The sequence below is a fragment of the Typha angustifolia genome, chromosome 7, assembly GCF_048772165.1.
Source record: "Typha angustifolia cultivar Huaian chromosome 7, ASM4877216v1, whole genome shotgun sequence".
In the NCBI taxonomy this organism is placed as follows: Eukaryota; Viridiplantae; Streptophyta; class Magnoliopsida; order Poales; family Typhaceae; genus Typha; species Typha angustifolia.
The window spans coordinates 16,358,294-16,373,745 of record NC_133245.1 but is presented as its reverse complement, the minus strand read 5'-3'; the positions used below and the strand labels follow the sequence as shown (position 1 = coordinate 16,373,745).

The 15,452-nt window shown below is 36.6% G+C and overlaps 2 protein-coding genes across 2 annotated transcripts; one reads left to right on the top strand and one right to left on the bottom strand.

Annotated features, from left to right (window-relative positions):
- Positions 1 to 278: 278 nt before the first annotated feature.
- LOC140762931 (probable serine acetyltransferase 2) lies at positions 279 to 7,592 on the bottom strand. The gene is made up of 10 exons (XM_073100918.1): positions 7,043 to 7,592; positions 6,279 to 6,476; positions 6,092 to 6,151; positions 5,730 to 5,825; positions 5,593 to 5,617; positions 4,063 to 4,157; positions 2,679 to 2,845; positions 1,924 to 1,997; positions 1,757 to 1,816; positions 279 to 735 (listed from the first exon to the last, which is right to left on the bottom strand). Exons 1-10 carry the CDS (start codon positions 7,292 to 7,294, stop codon positions 707 to 709), a joined length of 1,056 nt encoding a protein of 351 aa, XP_072957019.1. The 5' UTR covers positions 7,295 to 7,592; the 3' UTR covers positions 279 to 706.
- A 1,672-nt stretch (positions 7,593 to 9,264) lies between these two features.
- Positions 9,265 to 15,124, top strand: LOC140763586 (ATP phosphoribosyltransferase, chloroplastic-like). Its single transcript, XM_073101844.1, has 12 exons — positions 9,265 to 9,636; positions 9,719 to 9,778; positions 10,035 to 10,148; positions 10,464 to 10,529; positions 10,638 to 10,745; positions 10,833 to 10,916; positions 12,309 to 12,410; positions 12,588 to 12,701; positions 12,781 to 12,861; positions 13,888 to 14,007; positions 14,436 to 14,565; positions 14,807 to 15,124. Exons 1-11 carry the CDS (start codon positions 9,385 to 9,387, stop codon positions 14,529 to 14,531), a joined length of 1,197 nt encoding a protein of 398 aa, XP_072957945.1. The 5' UTR covers positions 9,265 to 9,384; the 3' UTR covers positions 14,532 to 14,565; positions 14,807 to 15,124.
- Positions 15,125 to 15,452: the final 328 nt, after the last annotated feature.

Genomic DNA, 15,452 nt, shown 5'->3' with positions numbered 1-15,452 from the left:
GTTTTTAAAATAATAATGCTTTTGTGCATATTGATGTGCATCTGTTGAGTATATTTATGTGAGTTTTATTATAAAAAAATATGTATTTAGTATAAAAAAATGAATACATTCAGTTTCTAGTGCCTAATTTTATTATTAGTAAAATCTGATAGTTAATTTTTTAAATTTTAATAACAAGGATGTAGTATAGTTGACCTGCTTGTATCTTTGTGAAGGATGATATCCAGCAAGAAAGCTCAGTAATTATGTAACTGCATTCATATATCAGAACTTAATAATTAACAGTAACAACAAGCACCATAAGCTGTAATACAATCATATGCAACCAAAAGATCTACTAGATATGTATAATTACACTAATTTTTGCAATGGGCACAAAAAGGAGCCATTCGTCCCATCTCAGGATTTAAATAGACATAATACAGTGTTCCAACATTTCTATCAACAACAACATTGATTAATCGAGAACATAAATAATTTGAATTATTTGGTAGGCACAAAAACAAGCACCAATAAGGAGACAAGAAAGCAGCCCCAATTATCCCACTGAAGTACAGGGAACTCAAATCTTATCGAAGGGCAGCTGCTGACATTACGCTATTCCAGAACAATCTCTGTCTGTGATTTAAGCAGTAATATGTAGCTGAGAGGTAGACAAGTTGATCTTCTCAGACGCGAGCTCTGCCAACTTCATTTTTACAACAACTTAACTTCTCTTTTCAGCATAACCACACCCTGCAATATCAATTACTGATATTCATTTGATACAGCAGATACTAGTCAAGCATATACTCATACTTCTACTTCATAGCTTAATTCTCTAGTTTAACATATGAACAATACCAATATTATCAATCATCTGAATAAGAAAAAAATTAAGTGCAATGTATATGATTAGCATGGAATTACAGCTGGAGAATAATCTACCAAAAAGTAGTGTAAAATCAAATATCTACAAGGAATGCAAGGATCTTCAAGAAACAAGCCTCGGCAACTACAGGATTTTCAATTAAATTTATTTAACTATGGAAGAGCAGGGAAGTTTTTCCCCTCAAAATTCTCTCTTCCTTTTCATGAAGTTAATCAGCTGTGCAATCTCTAAAATCTCTTCCCTCTTGTAAACTTTTTCCTTTTAGTTGAATAATTTAAGGGTCCATCCCTATTTCTCAAAAAAAAAAAAAATGGAAGGGTTCATATTTATTCCATTCCGTTGAAAAATGGTAGAACAACAAGAAAGGTTGTATATTTAGCGGAAAAAGCTGTGCCCATGATTTTCCTAACATAGATAAAAAAATATCTTTCTCCAATGGTTTACTTTGTGACATAGATGAGGTTTACCAAATTTCTATCTGTTTGACTACAGATCTAGAACTAAGGACTTAAGGAATCAACCTTAGGAAATCTTCTAGGTGGCTTGTTGGGATATCAACTAATAGCTTTGAAGTTGATTATCTCGAGCTCTTGTCATTTGTCATTTTATCTCCAAAAAATGGAAGAAAATGATAAACAAAAGCCTCCTACAGAGCGCTGGCCCTTAGTTCCTTATCTCTTTTTTATTTGTTCTTCATTACAAAAGTTTCACTGAAAAAAAAAATTCCAAAAGACTAGATTCTCCTCTAAATTTCTTAATTAATTTTTCATAAATACCATGTCACAAGAAAATTTGCATAAACAAGATAACATCAACAGCACCAAAAAGTGGTTAAAACCAACTATAGATCCTCCAGAATTTTCGATGCAGGAAGGAAATACTTACCATTAGACCTCTCATCTGTGAAACTGATAGCTATATGCTCAAAATAATCTTTATTAGCATCTGTAATCAATTGGAACAAATAACCATTATATTAAAAAATTATAACCGAGATAATAACATTTCAAGTAGATCCCAGAATTTGATAAACATCTACACATTTTACTTACCGTGCTTCATTGTTAAAGAGGGCTCCTCATCTTCTACAAATCCAACTACTTTGGCTGGATTTCCTATGGCCATGCTATAAATAACAAAAAGAAAAATCAATCAATAAATAATGCTACACCACTCATGATACTCATCACAGAATAAAAGGAGCAATGATATTCCAACACTTGCTTATCATGACAAAGGGAAGAGTGCAGTTAAGCATGCAATGCTTCAGTCTCTGTCAGTTCCATAAAATTGTAAATTCAGTATATTCCGTTAAACTGAAGACCAAACATTAATAATTGTGGAACATGGACTCAAAATATGGCCAACAAAATTTCTTTTAGAAATAAATCTTGCTTTAGGATTTAAAACCAAAATGATTTTCAAAGAACCTCCTTTCAGCAATCTTCTTTCTCAAGGAGAAACTAAGAATCTACCTTCAAAGTATTCCAACACCTAAAACTCCCTTTTTATCAGCATTGCTGAAATGGATAGATGGGAATGAAAAAAGTGCTACTGAAGTTGAATACTCACTGTAGACCATGAAAAAGACCATGTTATCAAATTCTAAACCTTGCCAGGCCAGACAATAAGTATTATCATTCCTTGCATGACCATCTTATTTTAAGTCATGTCGCCATTGTTCTTTTTTCATTAAAATACAACAAAAAAACAACTTCTAGGGGCTTAAAAACAATTCATGATAAATAAGCCAACAAGAGCAATTTAAAGTGGAAGGTACTAAAATTGAGTACTTCCAAGTTCCAACCTGTGAGGAGGTACATCCTTTAGTACTAGGGAACCAGCAGCAATCATGGCACCTTCACCTACAACTATATTACCAAGTATTGTTGCACCAGCTCCAATAAGAGCACCTTGACCTATTTTAGGGTGGCGGTCTCCATGTTCCTTTCCTGTGCCTCCTAGAGTAACACCCTGTGAGCAAATTTTTATACTTGTAAAATGATAGTCTTTGTTATTGACAAGGTAAGGCATCTATGATATTCAATGTCCTTTAAATGAATAAATACATGGCCAATGTTCAAATACAATTTTTTAAAAAAAAAAAGAGAGATAAATAGGAGTATAGTACATAATACTAAGAATGCATGTAATGTAAATCGTCACCAGCTAGATGTGTAACTTAGATAAAACTCTCTCTTGTATCTCGGTGTCATTTGGAGGATGTTAACTTGATATCTGAAGCATCACATACTGTCCATCTTTATCTCAAATTGTAGGTAAACCCACTCCCTGCCATGGCCCTCACATCCACCAGATCACCCTCCTTGGTGGAGGCGCTGATGAACTGATATCCCACTTATAAATATTTTCAACTGTGAATCTTAAAACAGCCTCTCAATGGCCCACTATAATTTAAGTTTTCTCTGTATATTGAGATTTGGCAAATGCCCATAGAGGGACCGCGATCATGTGAACAACAATGGGATATTTTAGAAAACATAAAGTTGTAGACTTGTAGGCAAGGGGTTGACAAAGAGCCACACCAGTTGGCACCTGGATGACAGTGGGCAGCTAGAGGTGGCACAAGAGAGTATCAGAACACTTTCTGGCATCTGCGTCATTCCCAAGAAGGTCCTTACACAATACATGACAGTTGTACCCATTGACATGCCTAGTAGAGCCAATCCATGCTAGGCATCTTTACAAACAGTTGCTCTATTCCCTTTGTACAAGTTAGTGGAACTAGCTGCATTAGAAGGAAAGAATTGTTGTTCGAATAAACATAATGAGTCATCGGAAATTGTCTAAATCCCTTGGACAAATAAAGTATTCACTCTGAAAAGGTGAAATGAAATTATCTAAGTACTGCAGAGGGAAATAAAGAATCCCAAAAGTTGCAATATATTTTGCACTGAAGCAATTTGGCAAACAGCCTGCACTATTGGTAACTATATATAAATAAGAGCTTAACTTTCCAGCCATTATGACAGTTCTATTGTTTCCCATGCAGATAGAAATGTAGAATTCCAAATTCTTAGTGATATAAAATTAACTGATGGAGTAAATTTGCTCAGTCCCTACCAACAGACAACAAGAAGAGCATCATCTGCTGTGAAGTGAAAGAACTTGAAGATAGAAAATGAAATGACAAAAATATAAACTGTGAAAAATGATATGTCTACACTTGCCTGCATAAGAGAGACCCAGTTTCCAACAACAGCAGTTTCACCAATCACTAAACCTGTCCCATGGTCCAATAATATTCCCTCTCCTATGCTTGCAGCTGTCAATATTATAACAGAACAACATAAGCATTGATCTATGCATATAGTACAGCATCAGACCTTACGACTAAGCTCGTAAAACAACAAAAGCTTAACAACAACAGGAATAGCAATAGAATAGAGAAATTGACATCCTGTTCCTAAAGCTAATTAACAGGATGTGATTATAAGCCCTTGTTATTATCTCTCCTTATTCGAGTAAAATTTGCAAGGTGTGCAACAGTGGGCCTATCTCACGACATGAGGTATTAGGTATGTCAGTGAATATATATCTTGCTCCTCATAATTATCATACATTCAAATACCATGAAATTAATGTCAATCATTGGACCCATGCCACCACTCCTCAATAAATCCTTTAAATGCCTACAAGAACTCCTATACGAGACAATAACTAGCTCACTTCATCTTTCATCTAGATTGGGCTAAGACTTCTATCTCAATATTAGGTAGGAGTAGCTTTCCTCCAGATCTATCCATCTCCTTTCTTTGGTGCTTTCCTGGGTGGTGCCACCTGACTTCACAGTCTTCTACAGATCATGGATAACATCTGTGTATTATGAATCTTCAATCTTCAACCGTCTGCTATCTGTTTTTTAATGTCGGTTGACCTCCTTGGTCTTTAAAGTATACTAATATACACCTAGGAGAGCATGGCACACGTAGATGCAGAACATTTTATGGCAAAAATGCAAGCCAGATATCTTTGGACAAGTATAATATGGATCAAGATGATGTAACATGGCAGGTGTTACATGCAATCATTTAATTTTCAATATATTCTACAAATTACTTCACAGAGCACTAGTAACAACTACCCAAACATTGAACAAGGACAAATGCTTTCAACAATTCATGTAAAGCATACAAATCAATTTTGATTATCACCATATTTGAATACTCAATATGATGTCAAGTTTTCAAGCCAACCGGCATGACAATCCTTGATGTTAACCACCTAATGACCTAACCAATAACCAGTTGAAGTATTTTGCAGAAGAAATATTCAAGCAAATAGATACAAGCAACAACCTAAAATGCTTGAATGAGTATAGACGAATTTTACTTATTTGTAGTGTGCCACAGATGAATACACAAACAATAATGATGATTGAAATTTTCACCACATGTGAAAACAGCATCTGGTTTAGAGAAGAACAGATGTGCAAAATAAAATTAGAAGCCTCAAAATGAGTTCCAGAAGCTGACAGTTTTGCATCCGACATTTCATGCTCTGTAATAAGTTACTATGATCTTACCCATCAGGTGCTGCAGACTTATAGATAGTCTCTTTATTCAAACCTAAGAGTTCCCAATATTTGATAACAGCAATTTCAGAATACATGATATTACTGAAAATCAGAAGAAAAAAAAAGGAACACAGTCGAGAGAGAACTCCTTCAGAAATAAATAAAATTAGGTGAGGATCGATACCTGGGTGTATATCCACAGCAAAAACCTAAGAATGGGAATATAGATTAAATGGTTGTCATTAAAAATTATAGGAGAGATGATATTTGCTAAACATACAGCTTATTGAAGAAAACTAACAATTGTGAAACCAATATCACCTCGCTAATTCGACTTTGCAGTGCCAAGGCTAAAACTTTACGTCCTTGATTCCATAATACATGCGCTATTCGATAAGACTGCAAAGAATGGTAACCCTGAAAGAATTTCACACAGCATTCAATCTCATTATACTAAATTAAAATAAACAAAATATAGATACATCAGCAGAACCAGCTGCAGAAACTGCCCCTGATAATATAGATGAAGGGATAACAGTATATGCCTTATCCCCCAGCCAATGGAGAAAACCTAAATGGGCATGAACTAAAAAGTACAAATAAAAGATACCCAAGTATGCTAGGAATATCACCAGACTCTAGATAACTAAATATGGGGATTCATCTAATCTTCCGGCACATACCTTCAGGTACAACAATGCCCAACTATATTGTGCACAAGCAGGATCCCTGTCCTTGAAGGCCTATATCAGAAAATCAAATTACCAAGCTTTAAATAAATCCCTTCAAGAATTGCATGGTCTTCTACTAATATATATATATAGCCAAAGGTGAATTTCAGATGCCTTGGAAGTATGGTGATGGAATCACCTGAGCATCTAGGCGAATTGAGCGTTGAATACCCCTATTATTCATCATAACATCATCAAAGATGTCCATAAGTTGAGTTGCTAACAATGTTGGATTCTGGAGCCTATTGGCTAGTACAAAACCCAATGCCCGCTCCAAACAGTCATGAGATAATACACTGGCATATAAGAAGCTACTCAAAACTGGCTCCTTCTCAGCCTGCATGACACGCATATATGTTGATGAAGAACAAGTCGATAGGAAAGAAAAATTGATAATATTGCACTATAGCAGGACACCTCCCAGTTGTAGGAATCATGAGCAAGGAGTCAAGAAATATAAAATTTAGTAGAATCCCCTTTATCGCTATGTACTTTGTTAATTTCTCTTGGATAGAAGGGAAAGTTCACGGAAAACAAAAAATTTGAGAGGTCACTAAACAGTAAACACTGGTCCCAGGTAACTCTTCCAATAATCATAGACTTTTTAATGATGCACAAAGTATCCAGAATTTAATGCCCCACCACACCTAACAAAGTCCGGCCCTTTAGTTTCACCTATTGTTTAACTTTTACCACTTTACTTGCAAAAAGAAACTCGGTAACCTTCTCGACCAGGTCAAAGTAGTTCTTTTACATGCAAAATAACTTCCTAGCCGGCTAGCCCTAAAATCAAAGTTTTAACAATTTAACTCGAGAGCTTCCTGTTAGGATTTTTTGCACTTTTTCTACTGGATATAAGAAAAAAGCAAAGAGCCATGGCATGAAGAAAGGAGTAATTTCGACCTCGGACTTCGCTTCCTCCTTCACGGCCTCCCAAATAGGATCTCCAACCGAATCAAGAATCGTCCTTGACATCGAATTTGGCTTCGAATTTTCCATCACGTAGATGGGAAAGATGCTCTCGGAGCGGCACTTCCGTGGCCTCGAACACCAACTACCGCTACTCTTAGTAGCATCATCCCCGATAGAGTGCTTAGATTTCACCTCCTCCCCTTCCTCCATCTCATGGATAACAACGCATCCGCAAGACATCATACAAACAACAAATCTCCCACCGGGTAACGAGAAAAAGAATTCGAAATTAAGGTTAGGGTTTCCTTTCCTCTTCCTAAATCCTAGGGAATCAAAGGAGAGGCGGAGGAGAAGGGCACAGACGAGGACGAATAGTCGCCTCTCCTCGCGGCTCAGCCCTCGGGGCAACTGACGATAAAAAAGAGCGGCTGCGGGAAACTGAAAACGCCTACTCTTACAATAGAGCCCCCGAAGATAGAGATAACTACGATTCCATCCCTCCCGAGCCCCGATGGGTCCGCCGTCCGTCCGAGCAGTGGACTCTTGTTGACTACTCGAGAGAAAGAAATCATCAATTGATAGGTCGCATCCGTGGTTGGCTGGGATCTCATGTAAAAAGCCAAAAAGCTTTTTATAGATACGACCCTTTCATCTCTCCCATTCATAATGTTCTCTTAAACTGTTGTTTATGCCAATTAATTATGCTTAACAATGATACATATTTTTCATAATTTTTACATAATTCACTGTTGTGCTCCTTCAGAAATATCATTATGATTTATATTAATAGATTATTCCTAAGAATTATTATAAAAGTTAATAAATAAAATTAAATAACTATAGTACTTTCAATTAACATTTATATTGTGAAGATATGCACCATTTCAAGTTCAACTAATTAACAGCACGATTCAGTTTCGATAAGATATTAAAATAGCTATTTCTTTTCGAGTGTAAGATAGTCGTTGTATCTTAGGAGGCAAACGTTCACTGTTTAAAAAGAGATAATATCTAACAATAAACTCGACTCTACATAATCTTATATTCTGTAAGTTTATTTAATTTATTTATTTATTTTTGATTTAGTTTTTTGTGACTCTTTGGAATCAGATTGTTATCGCTAACACTAACATATTATCAAATCTAGTGCATCTGAAAATTATATGTAACACTCTTCGGTATGTCAAAGAAACATTTAGTTTCGTATACATAAAGATTAACTTTTAATTTATAGATATCATACACGTAATCTTCCTAGGTGACAAGATAATGACACACACAGCATCTTGACATCCGCTAATTAATTAAAAATTGTACACAGTAACTTTTGACGACAAGGAAATAAGGGAAGATTGAACTATATATTACATTACAAACTGAGTAAAATTTGTAATGAAAACTTTGGATTAGCAATTTGATTGTAATTAAGAATTACGAAGTGGACCAGGCATTAGAGGAAGAGGCCAAAGCGTAGTTGGGCCTAGGCAGGATAAAGTGCCGACATCCATTCAACAATTAGATTCGTCACGTCTGTCCCAAATAGTGCGAGGCTAATCACATCGAGTGGATTTAGCAGCAAATGCGGGATTGTTCATTCCTACTTATAGAAAGCTAAAAAACGCTCGGCGTGTATATATATATTTAGAATGTGTATTTTTTAATAGGCTAATATAAAATAAAAATAAAAATATAAGAAGGAAAGAGGCTATATTATAAAAAATGGGATCATCCATAGAATATTCCCAAGTATTTGTAAAATAATTTTGGCTATACTAACTCTAATAGATTTGATAGTTACTTTCCTACGTGTATTTAACTCCAACCTTAAATAATATTGTAGAAAAATTATTTAGTAATTTAGTAGTTTGGCTTGATTTAGTCGACGATTCAGCAGTGCGGTTAGCTTGAAGGAACAACTCGACTGTACAACGTTTTAGAGCAGGTCTCGACGGCATTTAGTTCGGAGTAATTGTTTAGTGACACATATAACTTGAAGCCTAGACTAGACAGCTAAAAAGCTCGATAGAGTCTAGATGTATATATATCTAGGGAGGATTGGCCTTAATAATAATAATAATAATAATAATTTGGGCTGGGCTGGGCCGGGCCAATCGTTAGCCCGCGGTCACATGCGGCGCACGTGACAACTAAGGAGTGAGAGAGACGAATTATTCGACATTTTCCATGGATCTGAGCGCCGACGGCTTCACAGCGCCTCGTTTTTTTTGGCTGCAGCAATCACCTAACTACGCGGCAAAACGAAAGAGAGCAGAGCTGCTTAACCTACTTTTGAGTACTCTCTTGTTTGGCAGGTAAAATAGCAAAAGCAAGAGATGGCCGCCTCTTTAAATCTCTCCTCCTTCCGCCTCTCCTCTCCCTCCTTATCCTTCTCCACCGCCGGGCCCTCCTTCTCGAGGCCGTCTCGTTATCTCATCACATGCAGCTCGATTGCCTCCCCCTACTCAGCCGCCGTGCTCGTCGCCGACGAGGCGCCGCCGGCCCCGGCGTCGGTGGAGCGCACCGTCGTCCGCCTCGGGCTCCCGAGCAAGGGTCGCATGTCTGAAGAAACCCTCAATCTCCTCAAGGTTCTTTCCCCTCTCTCCCATCTCTCTCGCATTCGATTTGGCTCATGTTACCTGATGTTTGACTCCGGTGATTTGGAATCAGAGCTGCCAGCTGTCTGTTAGGAAAGTGAATCCACGGCAGTACACCGCCGACATCCCACAGGTGATGTCCTTTTCCATTGAGTCAATCAGATTTTTTGGGATAACTGAATCTTTTCATCGAGGGGTTAGATTTGCGTAATTTGAGGCATGTGTTGGTCTGTGCGAGTGGATCATATAGTAATTCATGGACTCTTTGTAACGTTTGCCGTCCATCTTTCTCTTCGTATCTTATAATGTGTATCTCTGTAAACCTGTCTCTCAATTCTAAGAAACACCATGTTCTAAATATCATATCTTATAGATGTGCTCATATGCAGCTCCCCAATTTGGAGGTTTGGTTTCAGCGACCTAAAGATATAGTTCGTAAACTGCAATCGGGAGATCTTGACCTTGGTATTGTGGGTCTTGACACAGTCAGTGAGCATGGACAGGTATGCATCTACAAGTTCATGTTACACAAGTTGATACTCTTGGTGATTACGGAGGGTCAGGAGGTTAAGGTTACAAGTAGGAACCTTTTATTCTTGGTATTTGTGCTGTTTTTTTGCCATGCGTTTTGATGATGGGTAGAAATTAGCGAACTGATTACAATTTTCCATTTTTTTTCTAATTTATTATGCTGTTTTAATATGTATCCGCAAGAGTTGTGTTTTGTCTCTCAACTAGATTTAAGAATATATATTTCAGACTTTTCGTCATTAAACTTTTATGTGCTAGCATATAGTGATAAAGAGGTTTGAACACAGGGAAATGAGGACTTGGTTATAGTTCATGATGCCCTTGAGTATGGAGCTTGCCGTTTGTCACTTGCGGTATCTATATTGTTTTAATGCAGTCATTTGGAGTTAACATTTTGACTTGCTTCTAAACCCAGAAAGGTGTGTCTGTACATCTAAGAGATGCTATGTTTAACTATACAGATTCCTAAAGAAGGCATATTTGAAAACATAAATTCCCTAGATGAATTAGCACGAATGGCTAAATGGACAAAGGAACGGCCATTACGGATTGTTACTGGATTCTCATACGTAAGTTCACTGCCCATGTTTGTTTCAAAGCTGTTATTATTTGACTTGGGTTCTTAAATATTGGATAATTTTAATTTTTTGACGCAGCTAGGTACCAAAATTTTGAAAGAAAAGGGTCTGAAGCATGTCACTTTTTCGACTGCTGATGGAGCACTTGAGTCTTATCCTGCGGTGATAATATCTTCTGCAATTTGTTCACATGTTTTTGTTATTGAGATTTTTTTCCTTTATATACTCGTATATTTGCTAATAGTATTTATCCTTATACTTCTTCACTTTGATGCTTGTATCCCTAGTAATGTCAGCAACTTAGCATTATTACTAGCTCTATGACATACTGTTTCAGTCTGCATTTCCTTGTCCTCTAAGAGGAGAGTAATCCATATTTCTTCAGGCATGACAATTGGCTGCTTGGAAGAATTTGATATGTGTTTGATTTTGGGATCAACTGCTTAATTATTTGCAATTTTTCTTTACTATGTACAGAATAGTTTCCTTAAAAAATTATTTCAGCCAACAAAAATGGTTGAATGTCTGTGCATCAGGACTGGCCTAAACATTTCTGGAGGTATTAGTCTAGAATATCAAATGACATTTTCCAGAGTCAACACAATGTCACAATATCTCTCCTTTTTTCGTGTTTCTTCTGTTATTTTGTCTCCCCTTTCTCTTGAGATACTGTTTTGTTAGTCTGATCTTTCCTATTAATCTTTCGCTCTACCCTGAGACTTTTGGTCCTCAAGTATTGGGAATCTTTCTCATCATTACCCTTCTAAGGGCATATATGTTGATCTTTGATTTCGGAGAGCTCAGCCTTTTGAACTTTTAAAACCAATGTTGATAAATTCCTACATTAGCTTTTCACTGTTATTATTATTATCTGGTACCCTTAATGTATGTGGGGCTAGAAAATAATGTAGTAATTTGTAAATGTCTGTTATGCTTTCATTTTGTTTTCTTGAATTTTTTTTTAATGGCTTCCTTATTCTTTTCCCTACATTTAGGTAGGAGAATATTGATGCATTGACTTCTAAGGGTGCTGTGCATTGGTCCATCTGCTCCAGTCGATTCATTAGTTGCTGTTCTTCACAAGGAACAAACATGAGCAGCTTACACTCTTTGAAATTTGACTTGCTTAATTATACCTTGGATCAACTGTATTGGGTATTCTTGGGATTTAATCATTCCAACAGTTAAACTGAAATTGATTGTTAGATCTTCAATGGAGATGGCAAAATGGAATATTTTGCTCATTTACAATTTAATTACTTGCTTAGTCCAAGTTGATCATGCCTAGGGGCTTTCCCTCAAAATAAAATAAAATAAAATAAAAATTGATCATCACACTACTTGGAGTGCATCACTATGTGTTTGTCACCGTCTGAAGCTTTTTCTAGTTTAATACTTGATGGAAGTAGCTACATCATCAGTGAACTTTTTATCCCCAAGGCGCGGAGAAAAGTTATAAATGCGTAAATGTTTTCCTTAGTTGGGCATGATATTGTTCTCCTAGAATACAACCATGAGCTCTAACTTTGCCTATGATGTTTTCTGGCACTTCAGATGGGCACTGCTGATGCTATCCTTGATCTGGTGAGCAGTGGAACAACTTTGCGTGAAAATAACTTGAAAGAAATTGAAGGTGGGATTGTTTTAGAAAGCCAAGTAAGTTCTGTATGCTTTCTGCTCACGAGCAATTTTATATAGACCAAGAACACTATCATGAATGCTTCTGGGTCCAAATGAATAAAGCAATTATACTTGGATTTATTTCCCTAGGAACCAGGACAACTCTATACATATAAATTTATACCTTATTGCAATTTATCGGATATATCGCAGGCTGTTCTTGTTGCTAGTAGGAGATCCTTGAACACACGGAAGGGTGTATTAGAGATTACTCATGAGATGCTTGAAAGGCTAGAGGCTCACCTGAGGGCAACCGGTGAAATTATGGTAAAATTGAAATTCATCCAACAAAAATGTTACCTGTTTGTTCAGTAGTTGTTTTGAATTATCTTTTCCAAACTGTAAGGTCACAGCAAACATGAGGGGAAACAGTGCAGAGGAAATTGCAGAGAGAGTTCTTAGTCAAACATCATTGTCCGGTTTGCAGGTAAGTTATCAGATGTTACACAATAAATAAAAATCAGCTTTTCTTGGTGGGAAGAATTTTCAGTCATTGTTACATACTGTAAACAATTTCCACTGCCATAGTATTTTCCCTTTGATAAAATCAGAATTTTACTTGATGGATTTTTGACTTATCTGGTCCTATTACACTCTTATGTTGGCCTCAAGATTTAGAGTATTATACCTTAATTTAGAATCTGATTCCAACTTGTGACATTTCAACATTGTTGGTTTTTGGACCATGAATCCTTTCATTTGAAATATTTAACACCTTCTTGTAGTTCCTTAATCAGTACAAGAAAGGTCATTCTCCTCTGCACCAGGCTCCCACTAATATTTAGCCCGAGGGGAATAGAAAGCACAAAACTTTAATCCCACTACTAACGAGGCTATTTCCATGGCTCAACCTATGGCCACTTGAAATTAATGTGCTCTCTCCACTTGCCTTCTGTGAAAACATTGGATCGAGTTCTCATGTTAGGTTTATAAAGCTGACTGTAATATGCAATAACAAATAAGTTCTTCACTTTGGTAGTTGGTACACAAGGTTGTAATTTGGAAGAATTAATTAGCGATTGAGGATCGAAGTGGACCACTGACTGGAATTGATAGGTAAAAAGATGTTGGAAGTATGCTATATCAAAGGCATATTATGGTTTCCCATATTTACATGAATCATTTTCGTGCTGCATCAATCACCCAATAAGTGGGCAAAATTCAGGTCCAATCATTCATTAAGTCAACGGTTTGAAAATGACTGCTTGATTATTTTTACAATTGCTTTGGACTGATGTATGAAATTGGAATTACTCTTTTGCTGCACACTTTTTTATTAAAAAATTTCGCTTAGTTTTGAGCTTAATGGTTGCGGTCAGCCTAATGATTATGGTCCTTGTTCCTGGTTATGTTGCATGTAAACCTGTTTGTGAATCTGTGAGAGCTTGGATTACAGAATCTCCTAGAATATTAACTATTATCATTGACATGATTTATGGTTCATGGAAAACAGGGTCCGACTGTGAGTCCCGTTTTCTGCTTACGTAATGGCAAGGTCATGGTGGACTACTATGCAATTAACATTTGTGTTCCCCACAAGGAACTTTACAAGTCTATTCAGCAACTGAGATCTGTAAGATATCTACCCTTTTATTGACGCTGTATGCCTCTATCTACTTGAACTTTTGCAAATACAGTCCTTCTGTTGAGCTCCTTTGTAAGGTGTTGCATGATGCTGAATGACTTTCTACTTAAAAATCTTAGTGTGGGAGACCCATGAGTAAATGCCTAAATTCTGTTATTTCTTCCCAGACAGCCACCTGTCAACTTCCTACGCTCGGACTTCTGTCTAACTTGCTTGAACACATGGCCATTATTTCTACTTAAAAAGTTGTATTCCTATAGTCCTACCAGTCAGAAAAACCAGAAGAACCTGATCTACTAATTGCTATAGAATATCATTAAGATGTGTATGCATAATCAATTCTTATAGTTCATTTCACGAAAACTTGGAATTCCAAAAGTTAATTTGTTCATCCTACTGCAATTTCCACTCTGCAGATTGGTGGTAGTGGAGTCCTGGTATCTAAGATGACTTATATTTTTGATGAAGAGACTCCTAGATGGCGGAAACTTCTCTCACAACTCGGGTTGTGATTTTTGGTTGACTTTTGCCACAAGAATTATCTTGGTGAGTTTGTTCTGCACAAATTCAACTTGATTGGTGATCATGCATCATGAGGGGAAATTTCTTGGTAGTACTGTTTTTATCTGGGTGTAACTAGTGGTAATGGAATTTATTATGTTTCCTATCTGTGCCTTCATATCTGCTATTATCTTGGGGCTTGAATAGTTAAGCAACAAAAGCAGCTTATGTCTAAATGTGAAATTGAGTTTATTTTTTATGTTAATAATCATTTACTAATGTGCAGGTGGCGTGTTTCCTCAGAGCTTGTTCGTCTCCAAATCTTGGAACACAAGTAGGCTTGCTAGTAGATGATGAGAGTTTTCAGAGCAGTCCCCACCATCATGTGAGAACCTCCAGTTTATATGCAACTCTTGCAGTGCTCGTTTGCAAGTTTGCTAACTTGTTGCCCACCTTGCTAAAACCAAAACAGTCATATATGTTGTTAATGTGATTATGAACTATTTCCCTTGTTGTTCTTTAGTCGTAATGTGCAAGAATAATACCTTTGGGAGGTAATAATGTATGTTCTGTTTTAAAAGTGAGATGATCAAGTGGTTCATTGATGAAATCTGTTCCACCAAATAGGTCCTTCTAAATATGTTTACAAACATAATCTTTTCCCCTGCTATCCTAATTAGCTGTTGTTCTAGGCCATCAATGTTTCCGTTCTTCAACCCAAACCACTACCCAGATAGTAGATATTGATTGTTTAAAACATGAGCACACTTAAATCAAGAGCCATTATTGTTTCCATCACTGACAAATCATAAAGACACCAGATCTTTAGCTAACTGTTGACTAATTCTTCGTTCTCGTGGTTTGTCGAATATTTCTCCAAGAACTTCAGCATTCTATTGACCTTTAGAATGCCCTTGTTGGATGACTTTTGT